Source organism: Arvicola amphibius, chromosome 3 (genome assembly GCF_903992535.2).
Source record: "Arvicola amphibius chromosome 3, mArvAmp1.2, whole genome shotgun sequence".
In the NCBI taxonomy this organism is placed as follows: Eukaryota; Metazoa; Chordata; class Mammalia; order Rodentia; family Cricetidae; genus Arvicola; species Arvicola amphibius.
Genome location: NC_052049.1, coordinates 106,195,468 through 106,221,381, shown reverse-complemented (window position 1 = coordinate 106,221,381; position 25,914 = coordinate 106,195,468). Strand labels below are relative to the sequence as shown.

The 25,914-nt window shown below is 34.1% G+C and overlaps 2 protein-coding genes across 2 annotated transcripts; both read left to right on the top strand.

Annotated features, from left to right (window-relative positions):
• Nucleotides 1-12,016: 12,016 nt before the first annotated feature.
• On the top strand, nucleotides 12,017-12,952 carry LOC119809829 (olfactory receptor 8B3-like). The gene has a single exon (XM_038322983.1). The coding sequence runs from the start codon at nucleotides 12,020-12,022 to the stop codon at nucleotides 12,950-12,952; it is 933 nt and encodes a 310-aa protein (XP_038178911.1). The 5' UTR covers nucleotides 12,017-12,019.
• A 9,554-nt stretch (nucleotides 12,953-22,506) lies between these two features.
• Nucleotides 22,507-23,439, top strand: LOC119810433 (olfactory receptor 8B3-like). Its single transcript, XM_038323900.1, has one exon. It carries the CDS (start codon nucleotides 22,507-22,509, stop codon nucleotides 23,437-23,439), a length of 933 nt encoding a protein of 310 aa, XP_038179828.1.
• The last annotated feature ends 2,475 nt before the right edge of the window (nucleotides 23,440-25,914 follow it).

Sequence of the window (25,914 nt, the reverse complement as noted above, 5' to 3'; positions counted from 1 at the left end):
ATGATAGAAACATACTCTAGGAGACATAGCAATGTTATACATGAGTGGATTACAGTTAGCCACATAAAGATTATAAGCCATTGCTGTCAGCATGTAATATTCAGAAATGCCAAAAAGAAACAAAGCAAGTGGAGCTGGGTCATGTACACCATAAAAAGACAACATTCTTCTTCAGTAAGTTCATCAGCATGATTGGGCATCTCTTGGGTATATTCCCAAGAGTGGTATTGCTGGATCCTAAGGTAGGTTGACTCCCACTTTCCTGAGAAATCGCCACACTGATTTCCAAAGTGGTTGCACAAGTTTGCATTCCACCAGCAATGGATGAGTATTCCCCTTTCTCTACATCCTCTCCAGCATAGGCTATCATTGGTGGTTTTGATTTTAGCTATTCTGTCAGGTGTAAGATGGTATATCAAAATTGTTTTGATTTGCATTTCCATGATTGCTAAGGAGGTTGAGCATGGCCTTAGGTGTCTTTTGGCCATTTGAACTTCTTCTGTTGGGAATTCTCTGTTCAGTTGAGTACCCCATTTTTTAATTGGATTAATAAGAGTTTTAATGTCTAGTTTCTTGAGTTCTTTATATATTTTGGAGATTATACCTTTGTCTGATGTGGGGTTGGTAAAGACCTTCTAGGAATAGACAAATGTATGCTTAGTTGTGGATCTAAGGTAAAATAGAATTTAACCATATGTATTATAATTGATTCCTAATAAAGATTAAGAATAAATAAATAAATAAATAAAAATAAAGATTGATTCCTGGATCATTTGAACTAAGATGTTTGAAAGCTCAATAGACTAGTGCAGATTTTTTCTGAAATTCAGAAAAAGAGCATGACTGTTCTATATCAATGCTCTCTTCCTGGTCAGTACTGGAGAACTCATGTGTTTAGCCCGTAACTTAAGGGGAAATAGGGAATAGGAAGTGAAACATTAGATAACCAGAAACCATACTAGGTTTGCCAGCATGGTTTATTTGACCATTCTGTCTCTTTATTTTTGAGTAAGGAGAGAAATAACTCATGATGAGCGATACTCATCCAAAACATGATAGGGTGTGGCAACACATTGGAATGTGTTTGCGTAGAAACCTTATCACAGCCCCTGGCACACATTTATCCAAAGAATCTGGATCTTTGGTTGGAAGATCCATCTCAACATCCTCCCCTGTAGTTACCTCAGTCCAAAGCCCCTATCTCCTGAGAGAGCTTACCTTAGGCAGCTTCACATACATGAATATTAAAAGTCTCCACCTCATGGTTTTCCCTCGTGGTCTATTCATCTTTTCTTGGGGCTACATAAGAATGCTTTGCTGATAATAGCCCTGGATTTATTAAGTCAGATTGATTGGCTTATCATATCAGAAATGGTGGATTCCCATTAATCAGGATTTAATCTTATCACCATAAAACAAATGAGAACTGAAATTATCCCAGCCCCATTACCATGAAAAATATCTTACAAACTGATCACAAGGATTTCTAATGATGAAATTCTTTTTTTTTTTCATGGTTTATTTTTTATATTTAAAAATTTCCATCTCCTCCCCTCCTCCTCCCCCTTCCCTCCCCTCCTCCTCCTCCTTCCCTCCCCTCCCCTCTACCCATACCTCCCCTCCCTCCCTCTCCAGGCCAAGGAGCCATCAGGGTTCCCTACTCTATGCTAAGACCAAGGTCCTCCCAACTCCCCCCAGGTCCAGGAAGGTGATCGACCAAGCTGAGAAGGCTCCCACAGAGCCCGTCCATGCAGAAGAATCAGAGCCCAGCGATATTGTCCTTTGCTTCTCAGTTAGCCCCCACTGTTGGCCACATTCAGAGAGATGGGTTTGGTCGCATGATCCATCAGTCCCATTCCAACTGGAGTTGGTGAGATTGAGAGGACAATAATCAACTTTATATGGAAAAACAAGAAACCCAGGATAGCCAAAAAAATCTTATACAATAAAGGTACTTCTGGAGGCATTACCATCCCTGACTTCAAACTCTATTACAGAGCTACAGTATTGAAAACAGCTTGGTATTGGCATAAAACAGAGAAGTTGACCAATGGAATCGTATAGAAGACCCGGATCTAAAACCACAAACCTATGAACACCTGATTTTTGATAAAGGAGCCAAAAGTACACAATGGAAGAAAGAGGGCATCTTCAACAAATGGTGCTGGCATAACTGGATGTCAACCTGTAGAAGAATGAAAGTAGATCCATATCTATCACCATGCACAAAACTCAAGTCCAAATGGATTAAAGACCTCAATATTAATCTGAACACATTGAGCTTGATAGAGGAGAAAGTGGGAAGTACTCTACAACAAATGGGCACAGGGAACCGTTTCCTATGCATAACCCCAGCTGCACAGACTTTAAGGGCAACATTGAATAAATGGGACCTCCTGAAGCTGAGCAGCTTCTGTAAAGCAAAGGACATTGTCACTAAGACACAAAGGCAGCCTACTGACTGAAATTCTTTTCTTTCTCAAGATTTTAAATGATAAGCACAATGGGTGGAAATGCCTCCAAGGTAACCGAGTTTGTGTTTTCTGAATTGACAGGCCTTCCAGAGCTCTAGCTGCCCTTCTCTTTACCAGTTTCTAAATGTCTAAATTGTCTCATAGTGGAAAACTGTGGCTTGGCAACCCTTATTAATTAACTTTCATCTTCAACTTCACACACCATGTATTTTTTTCAACCTGTCTGTCATTGATCTACAGCTCCTCTGTCTTTAGTCCCAAAATGCTGACTGATTTTGTACCTAAGAAGAATATCATCTCTTATGTGGACTGCATGACTCAGCTGTTTTTCTTTTTCTTTTTGTTATCTCTGAATGCTTCATGTTGACCTCAGTGGACTAAGATTATTTTGTGGTCATCTTTAATCCACTGTTCTATACAGTTACCTTGTCCCTTCAGGTATGTTCTATGATATCTCTAGCTTCTTATGAGATGTCATTTGTTGGAACCTCTGCTCATAGGGGCTCCATGCTCAGATTGATCTTCTGCAATGCCAGTGTTATCAAAAATTACTTGCATAAAAATCTGCCCTTCTTATAGTTTCATTTTATTTGAATTTTAATAAGTAAAGCTTGCCTGAAAATTAGAAAAGTTAAACAGCCACACTGGCCAGCCTTACAGACCAGCCAACAATGGTACACACATTTAATCCCAGTAGCCATACTAGTTTACCATAGACACCAAATGATAGTGGTACAGAACTTTAATCCCAGAACCAGAGAGGATTACAAAATGGTAGGAGGTAGTTTTCAGGCTTAGTCTCATTCTGAGATTCCTGGATCCATTTCAGGATGAGGTAGAGGTTTAAGCCTGAGGCTTGCTGTTGTGCTTTTCTGACTTTCATGTTATACCTCAATATCTAACCTTGGGATTTTATTAACTGTCCTTCATTTGGTGCCCAACATGGTGTACAAAGTGAAAAAAATGCTCTCTGCCTGAGGCTTTTTAGCCTCCATCCAATACCAGAGCTGGAATTAGAATTATACCTGTAAGAAATGTAACCCAAACCTAGTCACCTGAACTTGGGAGAAGCACTAGCATGCTCAACTCCCCTTTGCCCTGGGTTAGCTTCCTCTCCTGCTGCTCCTGTCCTTGTTCCTATTCCATGGAGCACTCACTTGGCTTCTGGCAGCCCCAGTTTCAGTGGCTTCTGTGGTCCCATGGCTTGCTCCCAGTCTTGTATGCATACAGCTCAAAAATGGCTAACAGAGTTTCCCTTGACTCCTATGACCTGTGTAATAGTTGCATGGGTGCTCTGAATGACGTCTCATTAACAAAATTCAGGTCAGTTTGGTTTTGAGTTCTTCTTAGAAAATCCACAGGTTTTTTTGGCCTACATTATTATTGTGTCTTAAAAGTCTCAAGTAAACTAGAATTTTAACAGAGGCAAGTCTGATGATAAGTAATATTTTTCTTTTGGAATCAGTAAACCACTCCTAAGCTAATGGCAAATAATATCCCCATAAAAAACTTTAAAACCTTTTATTTCTACTATAAATGAAATTCTACGAGAGGTATATGACCTACCTGGGACTTATACATTCTTAGCTATAGTTGCTATCAATATGATAATTCATATTATATCTTTAAAGAAATGGTTTGATAACCTTTATACATAATTTATACTAGTAATGAGAAGTTGACTGAAAGTCTTTATATCATTAAAAATGGTAACCATAGTTTTACAGGCAAAATTCACTCCATATCAATGGGTTGTGAAACCTTATAAAATGGTGCTGATGGATTATCTGAAAGGATTCATACTGTTGAAATTCATAATCAAAATCTGTTAATATGTTATGGCAAGCTAGAAGATAGAACATCCCTCCTGGAAGGCAATCTAAATGCCACCCAAATAATCTCTAAGGAGGAGAAGATATCATTAATGGGAAAATTAAAAAAAAAAACTTGGAATCACATATACAGAATGAGAATCAGAAATTAATTAAGAATCAGAAAAATAATTTAATCAAATACTAAAGCTATACAAGGCCCAAGAGAACCATTTAGTGACTCTTTTGCAAAGACTTCATAATATCATTAGAAATATTCACAGGTCTAGAGATTCAGATTCTAAAAACACAGTGATAAAAAGAGTTGAATTGATTGAGGAACTTGTCAGAACTGATAAACAGGAAGGGGAGGTACAGGCTAAAGAAAATAGTAAAGATTTAGCGTAAGTGGTACCTCTTAGTTTCAGAGATGACTTAACAAGTGTTATAGCTACCTATCATGTTACTATCTCTGAAAAGCCAGCTTTAATTGTGATAGAGCAGATATTCTGAGAAGGAATTGTACACAGGGTGTTCCTAGAAAAAAATGTTTCTTCTGGGAAACAGCCAAGTAGAAGGCCCCAACCTTCTTAGTTATTTGCAAAATATGGAAAAGACCCACACTGGGAAAATGAGGGTAGAGCAAAATGAGACAAACAAGGCAACCCATTATCATTGGAAAATTTCTTGAGGGGCCTCTCACAGACCCCAAGGTCAAATGTGATCCAGTTATTCCCAGTCACTGTGGAGGACACACCTCCACAGGAAAATTAGAAAATCCAATGAATTATAAAAATACATACTGCTCTGAATGATAGAATAACCATGGAGCATGAAACATACCTTCCAACAGAAGATAGAAAGCATATATTTTGGCAGACTTCTATAAATGATCAAAGACCAAAGCTGAGAGTATGAATAAATAACATTACAATGGAAGGATTATTAGACACCAGTACAGATGTGACTATTATTACTCCAGAATTATGGCTTCCAAACTGGTATCTTCAGGAGGCAGATTTTCAATTCTTAGAAATTGGAATCCTATCTCAGGTAAAACAAAGCACGAGATGTGTTGAATACATATAGCCAGAAGGACAGAGAAGAAGTCTAAGGCCACATGTTTCTTATATAGTAGGGAATCTATGGAATTATGATCTGGTACAATAATGAAATACCCAGATAAACATTCCTGCAGTCTCGGGAACAGACCATAAACCAACTCATCTTTTTGGGAAAAATATTATAAGGTACTATAAAAACAGACACTATCTATATTAGGCTATATAAAAATACAGAATGACAACTGGCAAACTCTCATTGTTACCAATATCCTTACCTTTGAAATGCTAAAAAAATCTGTATGGGCTAAGTAATGGGCTTTAACAGTAGAGAATCTTCAGCCTTTATAATAGCTGGTACAGAAACAGCTAGATACTCAGCATATTGAAGTATCAACCAGCCCTTAGAATTCTACTGTATTTGTTGTTGAAAGGCAATCTGGAAAACAAAAATAATAGCATATCTAAGAGCTATTAATGACGTGATTCAACCAATGGGCCTCCTACAATCTCGAATTCTTTTGGATTCCCCATTGCCTAAAAAAAGTCCTCTTGTAGTTATTGATTTAAAAGATTGTTTCTTCACTATACATTACAAGAAAAGAACAGAGAAAAATTTGCCTGTGCAGTGCTTTCTTATAATAATTCTCAGCCTTCTAAAAGATATCAGTGGAATGATCTTTCACAGGAAATGTTAAGTAGTTCCACCCTGTGAAAATTTTGTTACTCAGCCATTAGAAATGAAAATATAGTTCACCATTAATGGGCAACATTTTGCAATCTGTGTAGAAACTTTAGAATGAATATTTGAAGAAGTAAAGAATGTTTTTCCTAATTGGGAATTAAAAACTTCCACCTAAAAAGTACAAAGTGGATACTTTATTAATTATCTGGGTTATAAAATAGGTTTACAGAAAACTAGAACACAGAAAGTACAAATTTAGAAAGATCAATTGAAGCCTCTTAATGACTTCCAAAGAGAGCTAGGAGACATTTTTAATCTATGGCCCACTAAAGGGATAAAACCTGATCAAATAATGCATTTAAACAAAACCTTAGATCATAAAAAAGACAAATTTTCCCATGGAATTATCAGCTGAAGATGAAAAATAATTTATTCGATTGAAGGGAAATTGCAGAAGGCACATGTGGATCATATGAATCCAAATCTTAACTTCATTCTGTTTATATTACCCTCCAGCTATTCCCCTACAGGAATTTTAATTAAGAGGGAAGATGTTATCTTAGAATGGATCTTTTTACGACAGAAAATGGATAAAAAAAATTGAAAACTTATATGGAAAAAATCTCTAAATTAATTATAAAAAGAAAATATTTTTTGAGAATAGTTCTATTTTATTTATTTTTTTATTGATTTTATTGAGTTATACATTTAATTTTGTAAAAGAAATCTATTTTTTCTCAGTTGACAGGCCAAATTTATTTTCTACTCCCTCCCCTCCTCCTGTTTACTCCACCTTCCCTCTTCACTTCCCATACCACCCCCATATACCCCTCAGAGAGGGTAAGGCTTCCCATCGGGAGTTAAAAAAATCTAGCACATTGCTTTGATGCCAGACCAAAGCCCTCCCACCTATATCCATGCTGAGAATGTTATCCCTCCAGTCTCTCCAGAGAGAACAAGTTCCAAAAAACCAAATCAAATACTGGTCTCACTGCCAGTGGATCTACAGTCTGCCCCAGCCATACAAATTTCAACCCCATTCAGAAGACTTAGTTTGGACCTATGCTTTTCCCTCGCTGGTAAGCCAGAACTGTGATCATTTTCAGGATTCTATTCCTAAGCAGAGCTGAATAATGACATTTATATGAATAGCTTCTAAAATGGGGATAATATAATCACGAGAGCTTGCTTTAGTTGTTAAAATCCACAAAACCATAAGATGGAATGGAATACTCAGATTTTCGTGTGAGTATTTTATTGATTTACAACAAATCCACATACTTATTTCATATGAAAATGAAAACATTTTTAGATAATTTCTTGCAAAATCAGAAATGTCTGCAAAGAAAAGTATGTACAAGAGTTGATTAATATAAAATGAACCAAGATCATACATTAAAAAGTGAATCTAAATCTTTAGAAAATATGTTTGGGTTAGCTATGAGTCATCTTTCAAAAACATTAAACATTCTAAAATGTGGATTAATTTTTCAGTTTTTAAAGAGTAAATTCACATATTTATGACAGAGGTGTGCTTATTTATTGTTACATAACAGATCACACATTACATAAAGGTTTATGGTATCAGACAAGGAAATATTTCACCATTCATAGTTTTATAAGTATTTTTATTTTATAATAATTAATTCTTTCTGTAAGTTACATAAAATTGGCAACTTTTCTTCAATGCCATTTCAGAAATTGTTATAAATTTTATCCACTACTCAAACCAACATTCACTTGAGTTATTTTATGTTTGTGAATTGTTTCCACTTCTATAAAAAATTACAATAGGATTTTGTAATCATTGAATCTGTAAATTTTTTTTGGTATGATAACCACTTTCACAATATTAAGTTTACCAGTTCATGAATATCAGACATCTTTATTTCACTTAGTATCTTCAATTCTTACTCAGTATCTTAAATTTCTCAGCATGCTGGTGTCCTGCACACACAGTACGCACATGCTAACATTGCAATTTATTCTGTTATTGTTGTAACTAGATATGCAAAATTTGTCCAACAGAAACAATACATTGCATGCTTGTACAAAATGAGGAATATATGATAGTCTTTAAGAGCCTAACTTATAAGTCATGTTGGAAAATAAAGAAGATTCTTTACTCACCAGTAGACGATGTGCAGAAGACAGCAGAAAACATCACTTTCAAAAACAAATTATCAGTGCAAGATAAGTAATCTCATGAAAAACAGATAAATGCAAATGTAGTGTGGATTTACATGATCATTTGAATAATTATATGTTTATTATTTGACCAAAATATATTAATAGTCTTAGTGAAAGAATATTAAAATAACCAAGAATTTTATCAGCATTATACTTAAATAGCATGCATGTTACATAGGATGAGAAATTGTGGAAATGATAAAGTTCTTTTGTAAACTCATCCAGCTCACTACAGAGTCTGTTCATAAATACTTGTCAATGTGAATGAAGTACTAATGAAAAGTGGTTATTTTGAAAGAGTTTGGAGCAAATGAGCCTTAGTAATTTATACAGAGAACACCTGAGTATATTTATTAAAAACAAAGAAAACAATGCCACAGCATAACATTCTCACTTTAAGTTATTGTAGAATACAATAAAAACAAACAAACAAAAACTTTATAACAGCTTTCATTTTTAATAGGGCAGAATAGCCCCACTGAGTATGGTGAAAGTTGTTAATTGAGCATTCTGGAGGTCCACATAACCTGACATTTTGTCCAAAATGTAGGAAATCTACCAGTATCGACAGGTCCCCAAAGGTGCAGATACTGGCTTAGTTGTACTCATGGTTGGTGGTGTACCATCTAGGAATGGTAGCATTCACAGGGGTGTAATTATAGTTGGATCAGAAGATAGTACTTTTGAAATAGTAATGCATTTTTTGGAATATTTAAATAAACCACAAATGCTTAAGGTTTTACTAAAAATGCTTTTTCCAAATGTGTATACCCATGTATGTACATCTAGATATTCTTGAGTATGAATGGAATCCAACATACGTTGCATCACCTGAATTTTATTCCAATCTGAATTGGATGACCTGAAGCTAAACTGTCCATCCAATAGTCATGGAACAAACTTTATTCAAAGGAAAAAAAATTGAAAACATGAGAATTCCTTGAAGAAGTCTGGAATGATTCATAAAATAGACAAGTCACCTGTCAATGTGCTTCATTATTGTTGTGTATAGTTTATCTCCCAATAGAAAGGTCAATGTAAAGTATCAGTGTGTTCTTGATTATGCAGAAAGAAAAGAAAATGTCCTTTAGCTTAGAATATATAAGATTGTGTGTCCTAATTAATGTTCATTTTTTGGTATGGTATGACCTATATAAATTTGTAAGGCATGCTATATGTATGTGTTTCCAAGTATATAATGTTTGTCCGCAGTTTTCCTAATGGAAACAAATATTTTGCCTATATCTAGTTTATCAAATATTGAAATAATTATTTTTAAATACCTTAGGTGTTTTACATTTGATAAAAGTATCCGAAGTTTTCATATATGAACATTTTATGTGTGTTGTTAAATATACATTTTTTTTTGGTTTTTCGAGACAGGGTTTCTCTGTGGCTTTGGAGCCTGTCCTGGACCTAGCTCTTGTAGACCAGGCTGGTCTCGAACTCACAGAGATCCGCCTGCCTCTGCCTCCCGAGTGCTGGGATTAAAGGCGTGCGCCACCATCACCCGGCTTAAATATACATTTGACATCAATATTATTAATCTTCAAAATTATTGTATATCTTTATTCTAAATAGCATTTTGTGAAATTAGGAAAATTTAATATCAAAATCTGTGGCTTAAAGATCATATTTCTTCTTTACCTGCTCACCTCTCATTTTTCAGCCACATGAACCTGTACTTATTAGCTACATAAAATCATATATGTACACATAAAATTGTATGTATGTATATAAAGTCTGTTAAAAACACGGAGGAAATATATGGTGTTTGTCTTAATGAGGTTGGATTGATTTTCATATTTTGCATATATATGTGTCAAAAAAATAAAAGAAAAAGAGGCCATTAATTTAGTTAATTTAAAAGAAGTTAGTAAATAGAATAATGCTCAGAGTAAAGACAGAAAACTGATAAAATTATTTATTTATATTCTATTTTATTCTTTTTATTATAGTTTTTAGAATTTTATTTAAAATTGCTACCTTTTTAATTTAAAACAAAATTACATAAAATTTCCACTTTTCTTTTCCTAATTCTAACCCTTCCCATGGACACTGTCTTGTTCTCTCTAAAATTTAGAGTTTATATTTCTTTAATTGTTGTTGCATATATACATATATTGCTAAGTACATGAATACAATCTCTCATTCCATATAATGTTGCTTCTTTATAGGAGTTCACAGTTAACCATTTTATACCATATAACCATATTCCCTCTCTAATAGAGATTATCTGCAGCATTCCTAGTATTCTGGGTTATCTTCAGTTCTTTGTCTTGGGCTGAAGCTCCTTTAAGACTTTTCCCCATCTTAGCATGTCTCCTCATATTATGTTTGCTTGGGAATGCATTTTTAAGTATCATCTCTGATGATTCTGGTTGCAAAGCACTGTAAGTGACTTGTACAATACTCTACAACTTACAGACTCAGAATTTATTAAGTCAGGAGCAACACCTGGGGGCAATTTCTTCCTTAACTGCGGGAAGCAAGAGAAGAGAAACACCAAACTCAGATTTTCCTTCAGATCTCAAGATAATTGTGAAGGTAAAAGTCTGTCTCCCTATCTACTCTGGGGGATGCAAGTTCTCTAAAGGGAAGGGAAAAGATGAGTAAAATTGTGGGTCCCTCAGGAAATTAGGATAATGATCCAGGGTGTAATACATTTTCTTCAGCCTCTTCTTTGATTTAAATGCTGTCCTGAGGAATAGCCTGGGCATTTTTCTGGCTTGCTTATAACCTCACACATCCTGCAGTTAAAGGGCCCTTTCTCTGCTTTCAGCAAAGACACAAATACTTAATCAGAAATAATGTTCTGCAATTTAGAAATTGTTACAGAAAAATTAAATCATGTGTTTATCTTGTTTGAATTGAAATATCTGGAAGCTTTGAATATCAACTATTTATACACATGAACATAAATAAGTGGAAAAGTAAGAGAGTTCGAAGGCTTCGAATGAAACTTGTGAGTTGCTGATTTAAGGTATAGAAACAGCTCTCTCTCTCTCTCTCTCTCTCTCTCTCTCTCTCTCTCTCTCTCTCTCTCTCTCTCTCTCTCCTGAATATTTGCCTTAATTTTTGTTTTGCTTAAATTAGATTTTTTTCATAAAATATATTCTGATTGTAGTTTCCTCACAATCAACTCCTCAGAGAGCCTCTCCTCCTCCCCATCTCCTGTCCCTTCTGAATCCATACCCTTTAAGTTTCTCTTAATATATGATGGGATTTAGAAAATAGACAACGTCTTCCTTTTTGTGCCAAATGAGCTTCAAGTGAAACTTGTAGAAGAAAGCATTCGGGGGGATCAAATAGTGTTAAGGAGCAACATTAACCAATAAGTTACAGCATCTCCACTGTAGTTCTACGTGCTCAGAATTGAAGTCTTCCAGATTCAGGACTTTGTAACATGAAAATAATAAACACTTTCTCCATGACCTATTCTTGTTCTTTAAGTTTTAAATTGGGCACAGGTTTTTCATTAATATCACATCAAAGGAACTGTATTGTCCAGGAATATACTCCCAGTTTTAATGTAGGTGTGAAGGAAAACTGGAGATGGAGAAGGTTGAATCTTTCTTAATGTATTCTTCTCCTTTTTCAAAAATAACACTAACATTTGGTACCTCTGGATTTCTGACTTAAGATAATTTTTTCCTGTTGCTGCAGCAAGTGATTCAGTCTGCACTAGAAGAAACACTCCCAACAAAAACCTCGTAGGTGGAAAGGGTCCATGACTGAGTATGGATCATCCTCTAAGGCACCTCTATTTTCTATGTCCACAGATTGACTTACAGAAGAATGCATGCAATAAATGTCTCTTTGGTGACTGAATTCATTCTGGTAGGAATAACAGAAAAGCCTGAACTCCAAATGCCCTTGTTCTTTCTGTTCCTAGCAATGTATCTGGTCACTGCATTGGGAAATTTTTGTTTAATAATTCTGACTGTGCTGAATTCTCACCTCCACACGCCTATGTATTTTTTTCTCTTTAACTTGTCCTTTATAGATATTTGCTATTCTTCTGTGTTTGCTCCCCAAATGCTAATGAACTTTATGTTAAAGAAAAATGTAATTTCTTACATTAGATGTATGACCCAGCTCTATTTCTTTATCTTCTTTGTTGTTTCTGAGTGTTATGTGTTGACTTCGATGGCCTATGATCGCTACATGGCCATCTGCAATCCACTGTTGTATAATGTTGTCATGTCTCCTAAACTATGTATGAATCTTATGTTTGGTTCCTACTTTATTGCATTTTCTACTGCTGTGGTTCACACTTCATGCATGCTGAGACTGACCTTCTGTGATGCCAACATCATTAACCACTACTTCTGTGATATTCCCCCTTTGCTCCAGCTCTCCTGCATGAGCACATATGTTAATGAGCTTATATTGTTTGTTGTTGGTAGTATCAACATCATTGTTCCTACTGTAACTATCTTTGTCTCTTATGGTTTCATCCTCTCCAGTATCTTCCACATCAGTTCCTCTGAGGGCAGGTCCAAAGCCTTCAGCACCTGCAGCTCTCACATCCTTGCTGTTTCTCTGTTCTTTGGTTCAGCTGTGCTTGTATATTTCAAACCCTCCTCAACAGAGTCCATGAATGAAGGGAAAATCTATTCTGTCTTTTACACCAATGTGGTTCCAATGATGAATCCTTTAATCTACAGCTTGAGGAACAAAGATATTAAAGTTGCCCTTAGGAAAACCCTAAGCAGCAGGAACATTTGACTAGCTAACCAAGTTGTCTTTATGCCTCTTATTTTGAGCACAAATTTAGTTTTTATTGTTGGACAATACTTCAGCTGTATAGTTTACCTTGTTTTTCTTTTCAAGAAAATATTCTACTTCTTCAATTTTTGAATAGGCAGAAACCTTTGGAATCATAATGAATCCTCAGCTTTTTATATCATAAAAATTGAATCTTCTAAATTTTGTTTAATATTTTGAAACTTTGTCTTCATTTGTGTCATTTCCACCATTTTCTATTCTATTTCTATTTAAAAATGATGATATTAAGCAACCTCTTCATTTTCCTTCATTCATTACAAACTGATTGTTTTCTTCTCATAATCTAAAATGGTTCCTCAAATGGTCAATGAAGAAACACCAGTATGCCAGTTTCCACTCTATGTAGGGATGTCTCATTTAGAAGATGTTTCTTTTTTTCTTAATTTTTTTGCACACACACGCACATAATAGGTAAGTGTTCGATAGCAGAACATGTCTCCATGCTATCCACACATAAGTCATCTGAAAGAACTCAGAAGGTCAGGAAACAGGCTCTCCTAGGAAAACAGAGATAGGAAGACATGACAACCAAGGCACAAGCTGAGATGCTTATAGACTCATAAATTCCTAAAATTATATTTATTTGTGAAATAAGACTGTATTATTTATCTTATCCATCACCATTCTTATTTCTATTGCTCATGTGGCATTTCTTTAAAATTTTAAGTACATTTTATTGTAATCAGCACACAACAATTCTACATATATTTTGAGGCCCAGCATCTCAACCTATGAATACAATGTGTGAAAGGTACGTATATATTAGTAATATATAACATATGCATAAATCATATATATGACTTTGGCCATATGTTATCTAGAGACTACTAGAGCTTAGTAGTCAATAATAACTGGCAATTATCAATAATCACCAGTAATTACCAATAATCACTTTTAAAGTTTTATTTTAGTTTTACTTACTTCTAATTGTTAATAGTTTCTAATTCAAGACACACATACATATTTTGATTTCCATAATAATGATGTTTTATTCTTTATCTCTCAAATACAAATATTCACATCTTTTACAGAGAAAATTTAGAAGTAATAATTCTAGATTTCTATAACAATTTTGTGCAATCATCAAGAACAAAAAGCCAAAGTTTCTAGAGCACTATGAGGAGGAGGAGAGGAGATGGAAATTTTTAAATATAAAAAAATAAACCATGAAAAAAATCAAATAACAACAATAATAATAAACATAGTCTAATTTATTGTCCTGATTTTCCCTTTATTTTTCCTTTTGCCCTTCTGTATATTATTGAAAGCCATCTGAAGAAAACAAGATGCAAAAGACACTAGGTTTTAAATAAAAGACTGAATTAGAATGCAATTCTAATATTTTTGGCAGTGAATACTATGCAGTTGAGCTTAAAGATAACATTGAGCTACATGAGGAAAGATTTGTTTTTATAGATACTTGGCCTAAAGTGACAAAAACCGGGATGCAGGTATGAGATGCTGTTTTCAAATATATTTTAGTAAGAACTACAGACATCAGAGACTTCTGTTTTTTTTTTTTTCTGTATTTTTGGCAACTGGAACCATTTTCTAATCGTGTTCTTGTAAAGCACACTGTGATTTGAAGGGATTTTAGGCCCTGCCACAGTGTTTTGCACAGGCTGTTTTGAATTACTGATGAAGCCATTTTTAAAAAAAGGAATTCTGGAATATAGATGTAAACTTCCTTTTCAAATTAAAAAATACCTTTACTCTCTTTCTTATGAACAGAAATCTCTATTGGCTGCAGTGTGGCTCATCATTACAAGATATTTATATTATCAGATTTGCTGTTAGCTCATGAAATAGATGTTTCTTTGAATGTATACCAAACTACTGATTCTGCTCTTTTCTGTATTTCTTCCATTGTGAAGCAGCATATCCCCTCCAACTGTCAGTGTCATTGATGTGATTTAATTGCTTAATGAAACTGTATAATTTCATAACGGGTCTAGGTTTCAAGCATGGTAAGTTGTTTGGCTATGGGAAGTTTAGCTTATCTACAAAATTAAAAATGAAACAATATGAATGTTTTAAGGGTCTAATAATTCAATAAAAGAATATCTGAGAAGAAAGAGTGCTAATAACAGGCATTAAGCAAGACTCACAGACAGACAGTGAGTAAATAAGAGCCTTTTCCTGCAAAGAATTACGGAGGGTTTCTGAAAATTATATTACCATCTGAATCTTAACTTTCTTCTATGGAGCATTACAAATATTGTCCCTGTCTTATTAATTTCACAATATTCTTCACACCCACAATGACTGCATGTTAATAGTGTTTTCAGTAATGAAGGTTATTTTATGGAGAAATGAAGACATATTTTTGGTACAAGTAGGATGGGAAGTGATAAATTAATAAATAGAGATAGTAGGTATTGAGAAACTAATTAGGGAGAAGGATTCGGACAGTATAGGGCTGCAAGGGAAGCCTTTTTCTATGACTTTTTTTTAATCTTTTCTGGAACTTCCTGGAAATATTGTGAAGAATGAAACATCTCTCTGAACAGGTCAAAAAGCTTAAGTTAAATGTCATAAAAAGTTTAACCTGAAGGAAGATCCAGAGACAAGTAAATAATTTCATCATGGCTGATTTCATGTGGGATTCTGCAATACACTCCAAGGGAAAGCCTGCATAATAACCCTGCATGTGAAATTCGCCATAGTCATATTCCCATGAAGGAAAAGAAGGATGTTGGTTGTTGGAACCCATAGGATAGTAAAACAGATGAGGCTTGGCCAAGTTGAAGAAGGTTCAATTATGAAACATAAAAAGGTTCTTGACTTCAAATGTTCAGCAATGATAAACAAGGCAACAGTGCTATATTTTACATCTAAGTGTGGTTAAAAATTAATTATCACATTATATATTCAAATCTATTGCCAGAAAGCATACATATGTAAAAATTTCATAGATGGATTAGCTTTATCATTTGGTCATTTCAGAAATACGTTTATTGTTGTTTGGTCAAAGCACCAAGAATTATATGACATATATACTATTTTTCTTCTAAATAGTTATTCATCAAATATGTTAAATAAAAATGAAAGTATTACTATGAGTAGATTTTAAAACTTACCCTATTTGAAAGTGGAAAAAAAGAATGTGCTCATTGTCATTATTACTTATTATTTATGTTTAGAAAGTTTTATAACAGGTCCTGAGATTTTTATTGCTTTTAGTTTGTGAGAATGCTGAACAGTTTGATGTCACAGTTTGTAATTTTAATACTATTTCTTAATCCAGTAGACAACAAGGGAAAAGAAACCCAATGTTCTCTTTGCTATAGCTGCCACTTGAAACTCCTATTATGTGTTTCAGTTCATAATGTTCTCAAAATTCAATGGGAACATTCTTTGGCTCTTTCAGAAGCCTAAAGATAGATAGTAAAATGGTCTCAAGTGATAGCTCGTGGATGAAAGACCAATATGTATCCTTGGAGATTCAATCAATGAGTTCCCTGTTTTTTGGGGGGATGTGTATCCTCATTATTTGAGCCAAATTAAAACTCCCATCTCAAAATCACCTTCTTCACAAAAGTCCATTGTTTGCTTCTTTCTCTCTTCCCACATTGTCACAGGACAGTTGTACGGAAATGACCCAATGAATTTCTTACTATTTCATAAAAGTGTGTAAGGAATATAGTAATACTTCATTTATAAATCTCTCCAATACTTGTCCAAATGATTTTTAATTTGTGTTACTTTTGTTTCCTCATCTGTGCATGAATCCTTAGTCCTCATGTATATTATGCCAGGGTTGAAACATACAATTACTTTCCCCAACCTACAAAAATTAATTTTTATACGTTACATACAATTTGATTTTAATATTTTTTGAAATTACCACTAAAATATCAAACTCTTTTAGTTATTAAACATAATTTTTAGCAATTGAGGTAAGCATTTTTATACTTTTCATAGAAAATTATGGAAGTAAAAGAGTTGGTGACTCTGAAATCGAATCCTTAATAAAATAGTTGAGGAAGATCAGTTAACATTACTCTATCCAGGTTCTAATTATTATAAATGTTTGGATTGTGCTATAGATCATAGAAACAGTGATAAAAATACCCAATATATTAAGAATACAAATCACTCAATTAAAAAGAACTGGACAGAGTTCTCCAAAGAAGAAATATCAATGTCTAGCAAAGAATTTAAAAACCATCATCATCCTTGGCTACAGGGAACTGGAAACTGATTCATTTTTCTTCTTCAGTCCAGTTAGAATGGCATAAAAGGAATTTCCATCACTCAGAATCGCATTTTCTAGCTCTAACCACTTATGTGCAGAGTTCATTTTATTAATAGCTGAGTAATATTCCTTTGTGAGTTTGCAAAACATTTTCCGTATTCATTCATCCATTCATTGACAGATGTCTATTCTGTTTTCACTTTCTGGCTACTATGACCAGAAGCCGCAGTGACCATATTTGAGCAGTGGGATGTAGAGTCATTTGGGTATATGACCAAGAGTTATGTAGCTTGATATTGAAGTAGATCTATTCCCAGCTTTCGGAGCTGTCATTTGATTGATCCTGACCTTTCTGAAAGGTGTAAGCTAAAATCTCAAAGTAGTTTTGATACACTTTTTTAGGATGATTAAGGGTGTTGAAGATGTCTTTTATTGTCTATCAGCCATTTGTATTTTCTGTTTTCAGAATGCTGTTTATATTTCCACTCTCTTTTTTTTCCTTTTTATTTTTTCTATTTTTTGGTTTCTTTCTTTCTTTTTTGTTTGTTAGTTTTTCATGTCAGGTTTTCTCTGTGTAGCCCTGGCTGTCCTGGCACTCACTCATAAAGCAGGTTGGCCTCAAATTCACAGAGATCTTTTGGAACCATCTTACAAGTACAGGAATTAAAGTCATGTGCTACCACCTCACAGGTTGAACTCAATTTTTTAGATTGTTTTCCTGGTGTTCAGGTTTTTTTTTCTTTTTTGAGTTCTTTATATACTTTGGCTATATGGTCTATATTGAATGTGAAATTGGTAAAAATATTTTCCTTTCTGTAGCCTGATGATTTTCCCAACTGAGGTAACAGGTACCCCAGTAGACAAAAGGGTGTGTAGTACATTTGACTATATGTCAGTGTTAGAGTTGTGTATTCAATAAGCAGTCCACAATTCATATGAACACAGAGTTTAGGCATGTAGTAATGGACTGGAGATAAAATTGGACCACCCTAAGAAAAGAAAACAGGATGGTTAGTTATGGCTGAGTGGGCACTGGAATAGAAGGGAGTGTGAAAGGATAAGGGGGAGAGAGGAAATGGGAAGAGGAATACCTAAAAATAACAGCCATTTGTGGTGTGTGTGTGTGTGTGTGTGTGTGTGTGTGTGTGTATGTGTGTGTGTGTTTAAAGGAAGTCTAAACATAATCAGCATATTACAGGTAAGAGCCACAGATGGACATTTCTCACCAAAGAAGCCTCCAGTTCTAGGAAGGAATGAGTTATACAGAGTTGAATTTTTGGTCAACAGGGTATGTTTGCATGTAGCTATTGAAAATCTGTCTAACAGAAATATAATATGTTGCAAGCAGGTACAAAATGAGATTTTTTGATTATCTTTAATTACCCTGACATATTTGTTGTGTTGGCAAATAAAGGAGTACTTTGCTCTGAAGTTGAGGATGTACAGAAGAGACCAGATGGTCTAGGTTACACGTTCAAATTCAAGATACCAATGCAAAATAAGAAGCCTCATGAACAATAGAAAACTGCAACTCTAGTGTGGATTTACTTGATTAATTGAAAAACTGCTTTCCTTATTTGAGAAAAATTTCTGCATATTCTTAATGAAAATAAGGGAAATTTGCCAGGCAACCACTTTATTTTTTTCTTATTTTTCTTAAACACTACACATGTCACATAGGATGGGAAATTATGGAATTTGTAAAGTTCTCTTGCAATTTTTTCCAGGTGTACTACAGATTCCGTTCATGCATATTTGTAAATATGAATAAAGTGCTAATGAAGGCTGATTCATTTGTAATTATTTAGAGTGAATAGGCCTTTGTAATTTGTATAGAAAACATGAGTATATTTATTAAATGCAAACAAAGAAAATTAAAGAAAAATTTTGCAATGTCACATTTTCTCTCAAGTTCCTAGAAGACAATGAACCCAAGGAAGAACATATATAGTTTTTTCCCTTATAATTGGGCAGACACATCTCCACAGAGAATGGTGGGATTTATTGACTGAGCATTCTGAAGGTCCATGAAAACTGACCTTTTGTACATAGCATAAGAAACCAACCAATATTGTTATGTCCCAAAAGGTACAGATACTGACTTTTCTATACTGGTAAGATACGTGTACTTACACTATGGAGAAAGTCAATGTTAATATTGATAGCTACCCTACATTAATACACTAATGCAATTATATCTTCATATCTATGTCTCTGTTTATTTCTGTATCTGGATTCTGCAATTTCAAGTTTAATATTGTGGTATCTTGATTTAGTCAACATAGTTTTCGTTCAGGCATTTAAAGAGGTAAGAGACATTCAATAATTATTAAGTTTCAAATGTTTTATAAAGGATCTTATTAATTTCAAATGGGACAGAAAGATTTAAGTTGAAATTATTATTTCTGTACTGATCAACTATAAAATATGCAATCCTAGAAGAATCTCATGCTGATTTGTAAGTGAGAGCAAGAGTGCACATTTCCTAGTTAGTGTGCATCATCTGAAAACAACAGCATTCACTGTGTGGCGGCTATAGTTGGACCACAAGGAAAAAAATTTGAAAATAGTACTTTTAAAGGGTTTTCTGAGAATATCTAAATAAATTACAAATGGTTAATTTTTTGTTGGAAATGCTTCAGCCAAATGTATATGCCATGGGGGCACATTTAGAAACTTTTTAGAATGAATGAAATCCAACGTATATTGAATCCATTCAACTTTAATCCAATCTCAGTTGGATGAACTGAAATCAAACCAATAGCCAAAGAGAAATCTATATCCAAAAAATATTAATGAGGAAGTAAGAGTTTCTTGAAGAAGTGTGAAATGATTAATAATAGACAAGTCATCTGTCAATTTGTTTCTTTATTATATATAATTTATATCAAAAATAAAGGCTGATTTTAAGTATCACAATTTTATTGATTCTTTAGAGAAAAAAATGAAATGTTCTTCAGCTTAGAACATACAAAAGCTTGTTTGCTGATTAATGTACGTTGTATTACATGGTGTGAATTAAATAAATTTGTAATACATCCTATTTGTATGTGTTTCCAAGTGTATAATATTTCTCTGTGGTATTCTTAATAAAATACTCACATTTTGTAAATCTGTATTTTTTCAAATTTTCAAAAGGTTTATTTTTTAAAATTTAGATGTTTTATATTGGATAAAAGAATTTGAGGTTTTATATTTGAATATTATATCTCATGATTTTAAGATATATATCTTGAGGTCAAATTATTTACCATTAATACTGCCATTTTATATATTTATTATACATAGTAATACATTGCATAACATGATTTTTATATATTTTTATATTTATATTTTAAATTTTTATATTGTTTTCATTGACACATTGATCATATTTCCACCATATGTGCCCATATTTGATTTTTAATATCTGCACCCAGTGTTTATTACACTCAATTATTTCCCAAACATAAATGCCTATGTACATATAAAATTCATGCCTATTTATAAAATGTATTAACAAAGAGGAAAAATGGTGTTTCCTCTTTCTTTCTTGCCTCAAACATTCCTTTCACACACCCCATGTTCTCTCTAAATTTCAGGGCTACTATTCCCTTAATTGTTGCTAAATATATGAGCATATGAGCATATATATATGCAATCTTTCAGTCCATATAATGTTACTTCTTTTTATTGCTTCACAGCTGCACTTCTGATATTGGACAGCCAAGTGGAGCCTGTTTATTTTCTAAAAAAGACTGCTTGTAGCACTACTAACATTGTTTAACTGTCTTCAGTATTTTGAATCTGGTTGAGTCCCCTTGAAATTTTTCCCTTCCATGTTACTATGTCTCCTGATATCAATCTGGTTCAGAAATACAGTTTTTAAGTAGTGGCTGTGATGTTGCTGGTACCACTGGAGTCACTGGAGGTGACTTCCTACAACACTCTACAAATTTCAGACACAGCTATAGTTAGCAGAAAGACCTATGGGTAATTCTCACTTAGTTGCAAGAAGCAAGAGAGGACAAACCCCAAGCTCACATTTCCCTTCAGATATTAAGCTAATTGGAGAGGCAAGAATCTCTCTCAATGTCTACCCTGTGGACCGCACATTCTCTAGAGTGAATGGGGAAAAAATGAGTGTAATTTTGGGTTTCTTGGGAAATAAGGATCATGAATCAGGGTGTAGTACAATTTCCTCAGCTCCTTTTTTCTATTTAAATACTCTTATTTGAAGAAGAGCCTGGACATTCTTCTGTCCTGCTTATAAGCACACACTTCCTGAGCTTAAAGGGCCACTTTTTCTACTTCTAGAGAAGACTCAAAACTTAATCACAAATAATCCTCTACAATTGACAAATTGGTCCAGGAAAGTTAAGCCTTGTATATAAATTCTTTGAATTAAAAGATCTGAAATATTTGAATCTTAAATCTTTATCCAGATAGACAGGAAATGGGAAAATAAGACTGCTCTGAGTTTGGGTTAAAAACTGTGAGTACTGAATTCTAGGAATACTAATAGCCATCATTTTCTCCTTTGTATTTTTTTAAAAGAATTTTCCTTATTATTATTTTACTTCATTGAAGAGATATTTTTCATCTGATATATTTTGATTACAGTTTCCTGATCCAACTCCTCTGAGATCTTCCCTACCTTCCCTCCATCTGAATCCAAATCCTTTATGTTTCTAAATACATAATGGGCTTCAGCAAGTTTCTTTCTTTTCCTGAGTAAAAAGGATATTAAGTGAACGTGGCTGACAAAAGCATTCGGGGTGATCTGAGAGTATTAAAAAGCATTGGCCATGGACTTGCAACATCTCCAGTAGAGTTCTACTGCATGGTCAGAATTCAGGCCTTCCAGATTCTTGACTCTGTGACTAGGATTTAGGAAATGTTCTTTTCCAACTTCTCTATTTTTGTTTTAATTTTAGTTTTGGCACACCTTAATCAGTTGTACTACAACAAAGGGAATCTACAGCAGCAATCAAAAACGTACTGTCCAGGCATCTCAATGCATTGTAATTTTTGTGGGGAGGCTATAGTGAGGGAAGACTGGGAGATGGGAAAAGGTTGAATCCTTCTTCATGTATTCTTAATCTTGTGATATTATCAGAAATCCTAAAGCAATTCATTATCAATTGCTTTCTGAGTTAAGATAGTTTGTGGCTTCACCACCTGTTTCTATGTGATTAGTCCAGCCTAGAGGAAACATTCCTAACAAGCTGACACAGGTGGGAAGGATCCACGAAGAGAGTAGATCTTCCTCTAATGCAGGTCTATTTTCTGTGTCTACAGATTCCCTTAGAGAAGAATGGACCCAGTAAATGTCTCTCTGGTGACTGAATTTATTCTGCTAGGATTAACAGACCAGCCTGAACTCCGAATGCCCTTGTTCTTTCTGTTCCTAGCAATGTATTTGTTCACTGCCTTGGGAAATTTGTGTTTGATAGCTCTAACTGTGCTGAACTCTCACCTCCACACTCCTATGTACTTTTTTCTCTTTAACTTGTCCTTTATAGACCTCTGCTACTGTTCTGTGTTCACTCCCCAAATGTTGATGAACTTCATACTAAGGGAGAATGCCATTTCTTATGTGGAATGTATGCTTCAAGTCTATTTCTTTATCTTCTTTGCTGTATCTGAATGCTATGTGTTGACTTCAATGGCCTATGATCGTTACATGGCCATCTGTAATCCACTCTTGTATAATGTTGTCATGTCTCCTAAATTATGTTTGATACTTATGTTTGGTTCCTACTTTATTGCACTTTCTAATGCTGTAGCTAACACTACATGCATGCTGAGACTGAGCTTCTGTGATAACAACACCATCAACCACTACTTCTGTGATATTCCTCCTTTGCTCCAGCTCTCCTGCACGAGCACATATGCAAACAAGCTTATAATTCTTGTTACTGGGAGCATCAACATTTTTGTTCCTACTTCAACTCTCTTTATCTCCTATGGTTTCATTCTTTCCAGCATCATCCACATCCGTTCCTCCGAAGGCAGGTCCAAAGCCTTCAGCACCTGCACCTCCCACATCCTTGCTGTTTCTTTGTTCTTTGTTTCAGGTGCACTGGAGTATTTCAAACCCTCCTCACCAGGGTCTATGAATGAAGGAAAAATCTCTTCTGTCTTTTACAACAATGTGGTTCCCATGATGAACCCCTTAATCTACAGTTTGAGAAACAAAGATATTAAAGTTGCCCTCATGAAAAGCCTGAGCCACTGTAACTTTTGATTATACAAGGTTGTCTTTATGCCTCTTGGTTTTTCATACACACAATTTTGGGACATACACAATGCTTCAACTGTATAATTTAAGTCTATATTTTTTATATATTCAAATTTTTTCAGTTTTTGAGCAAGCAGAAATTCTTGGAATATTTGTAAAATTTAGACTTCTTATCATGAAAGAAATTTGAGTCTTCTCAATTAAATGGAAAACGTCCAGATTTGCTTTTTCAATTTTTTTCACTTCCATGAAAACACCATCAACAATTATTTTTGTGAAATTACTCAGGATGATTTTTTTCCATACATTTGCCTGTAAATTTCATAATGCCATTGTTTTTAATAGTTGAGAAATATTCAAGTGTGTGAACGTACCACGTTTTCTTTATCCATTCCTTATTTGAACATCATCTCTATTGTTTCCAGGTTCTGGCTATTATGAATAAAGCTGCTGTGACCATTGTTGAAAAAGTACACTTGTGGAATGATTAAATACCTTTTGGGTATATCCCCAAGAATGGTATAGCTGGGTCTTGAGGTAAAACTATTCCCAATATTCTGAGAATATACCACATTGATTGCCAAAGTAACTGTACAAGTTTACACTCTCACCAGCACAAACTGTTTATCAGGTCCAGAAGTTTCTTTGTATAGTCTTCAGTGTCCTTTATGTACAAAATATTTTTCTTTTTTGGTTTTTTTCGAGACAGGGTTTCTCTGCAGCTTTAGAGCCTGTCCTGGAACTAGCTCTTGTAGACCAGGCTGGTCTCGAACTCACAGAGATCTGCCTGCCTCTGCCTCCCGAGCGCTGGGATTAAAGGCGTGCGCCACCACCGACCGGCTTATGTACAAAATATTATCTTTAAGTAAGGATATTTTGGCTTCTTCCTGCTCTTTTTATCTCCATAATCTTCTTTAATTTTCTTTTTGCTTTATATGGTTCTTTTTTGTTTTTGTTTTTAGTGTCGTGTGTGTGTGTGTGTGTGTGTGTGTGTGTGTGTGTGTGTGTGTAACAGCACTATCTGCCCTGGAATTATCTCTATGGACTAGCCTGTCCTCAAACTCACAGCGTTCCACCTGCCTCTTCTCCAAGTGCTTGGATTACACATGTGCACCACCACCGCCATGCTGCTTTAATTGTCTTATTGATATAGGTTTAAGTACTATATTGACTAGGTATGGCAAGAGTGGATATTATTGTCTTGCTCTTAATTTGAATGAATACGCTTTAATTCTTTTCCATGTAAGATGATGTTGGTTTTCAGATTTATGTAAATATCCTTTATCATAATGATATATGTGCATTATATACCTATTCTCTCCAAGACTTTTATAATGAAGGGATATTGGATTTTTCAAATTCATTGCCTACATTTTATGAGATGATCATGTTTGTATGCTTGACTGTTTTTGCTTTGCTTTATTTTGCTTTGTTTTGCTCTTAGTGTTTGGTTTGTTTGGCACCTTACGATTGTTGATTAATATATAATTAATCATACCTGAATCTCTGATGATGCCAAGTTGAGTATAGTGGATAATTTTTTCTTTATTTTGGATAATTTTTTCATATCTTCATGAATTTGATTTAGATGTATTTGTTGAGAATTTTTTGCATCTATGTTCATGAAGAATATCAATATATAATATTATATTTTCTTGAGTCTTTGTGTGATTTTGCCATCAGGGAAATAAAGTGGCCTCATAAAAAGAGCTTGAAAATGTTCTTTACATTTATTTTGTGGAATAATTTGAAAAACATTAATGTTAGATTTTCTTTAATTGTCTGTTTGAATTGTATACTGAATTTCCTGATTATAGACTATTTAAGTTGGGAGATTTTTAACTACGACTTCTTTTCCAGCAAAAGTTAGGGGCAGTTCAGGTGTTTATGTGCTAATAAGTGTAGGAATCAAAAATACTCTAGTCTCCTTTCAAAGCATGCAATTTTCTACAACTTTGTAAAGCACTCTGGTAATTCTGTAAACAGTAGAAATTGAGTTTCACTTGTTATAGCATTCGTATGTAAATATGTATGAGGAGTTGAACAAATAGGAACACAAATGAATAGTGTTTATAAAATGATAATTTCTAATGAATGAAGTCCAATTAACCCAAGTATGCATCAGTAAATGAATGAATTTTTTAAAAATGTGGTATAATCTTATTGAAGAATATTATTCTTCCTTTAAAACAATATGTACTGAATGACTGACTGTTCACGGGTACTAAACCTTGAAAATATACCTATATATGGTATGATAATCAGGCATATATCATTTACTTTATGGATTTTCTACAATAAGAAAATACCTTGAAATAAAATAAAGCAACAGTAATTAAATACACAATAATAATTCTAAATACTAAAAAATCAAAAATAAAAGACAAAACAAAGTACAACTAGGATATCGGGCCAATATGTAGTCCTTTTCATTGCTTTCTCAATTCTATCTATCCTTGAAGATCAGTTTTTTTGTTTGTC

What these genes read in the sequence shown, in the direction of transcription:
- LOC119809829 (XM_038322983.1), top strand. Translation starts at nt 12,020, where the DNA reads ATGCATGCAATAAATGTCTCTTTGGTGACTGAATTCATTCTGGTAGGA.
- LOC119810433 (XM_038323900.1), top strand. Translation starts at nt 22,507, where the DNA reads ATGGACCCAGTAAATGTCTCTCTGGTGACTGAATTTATTCTGCTAGGA.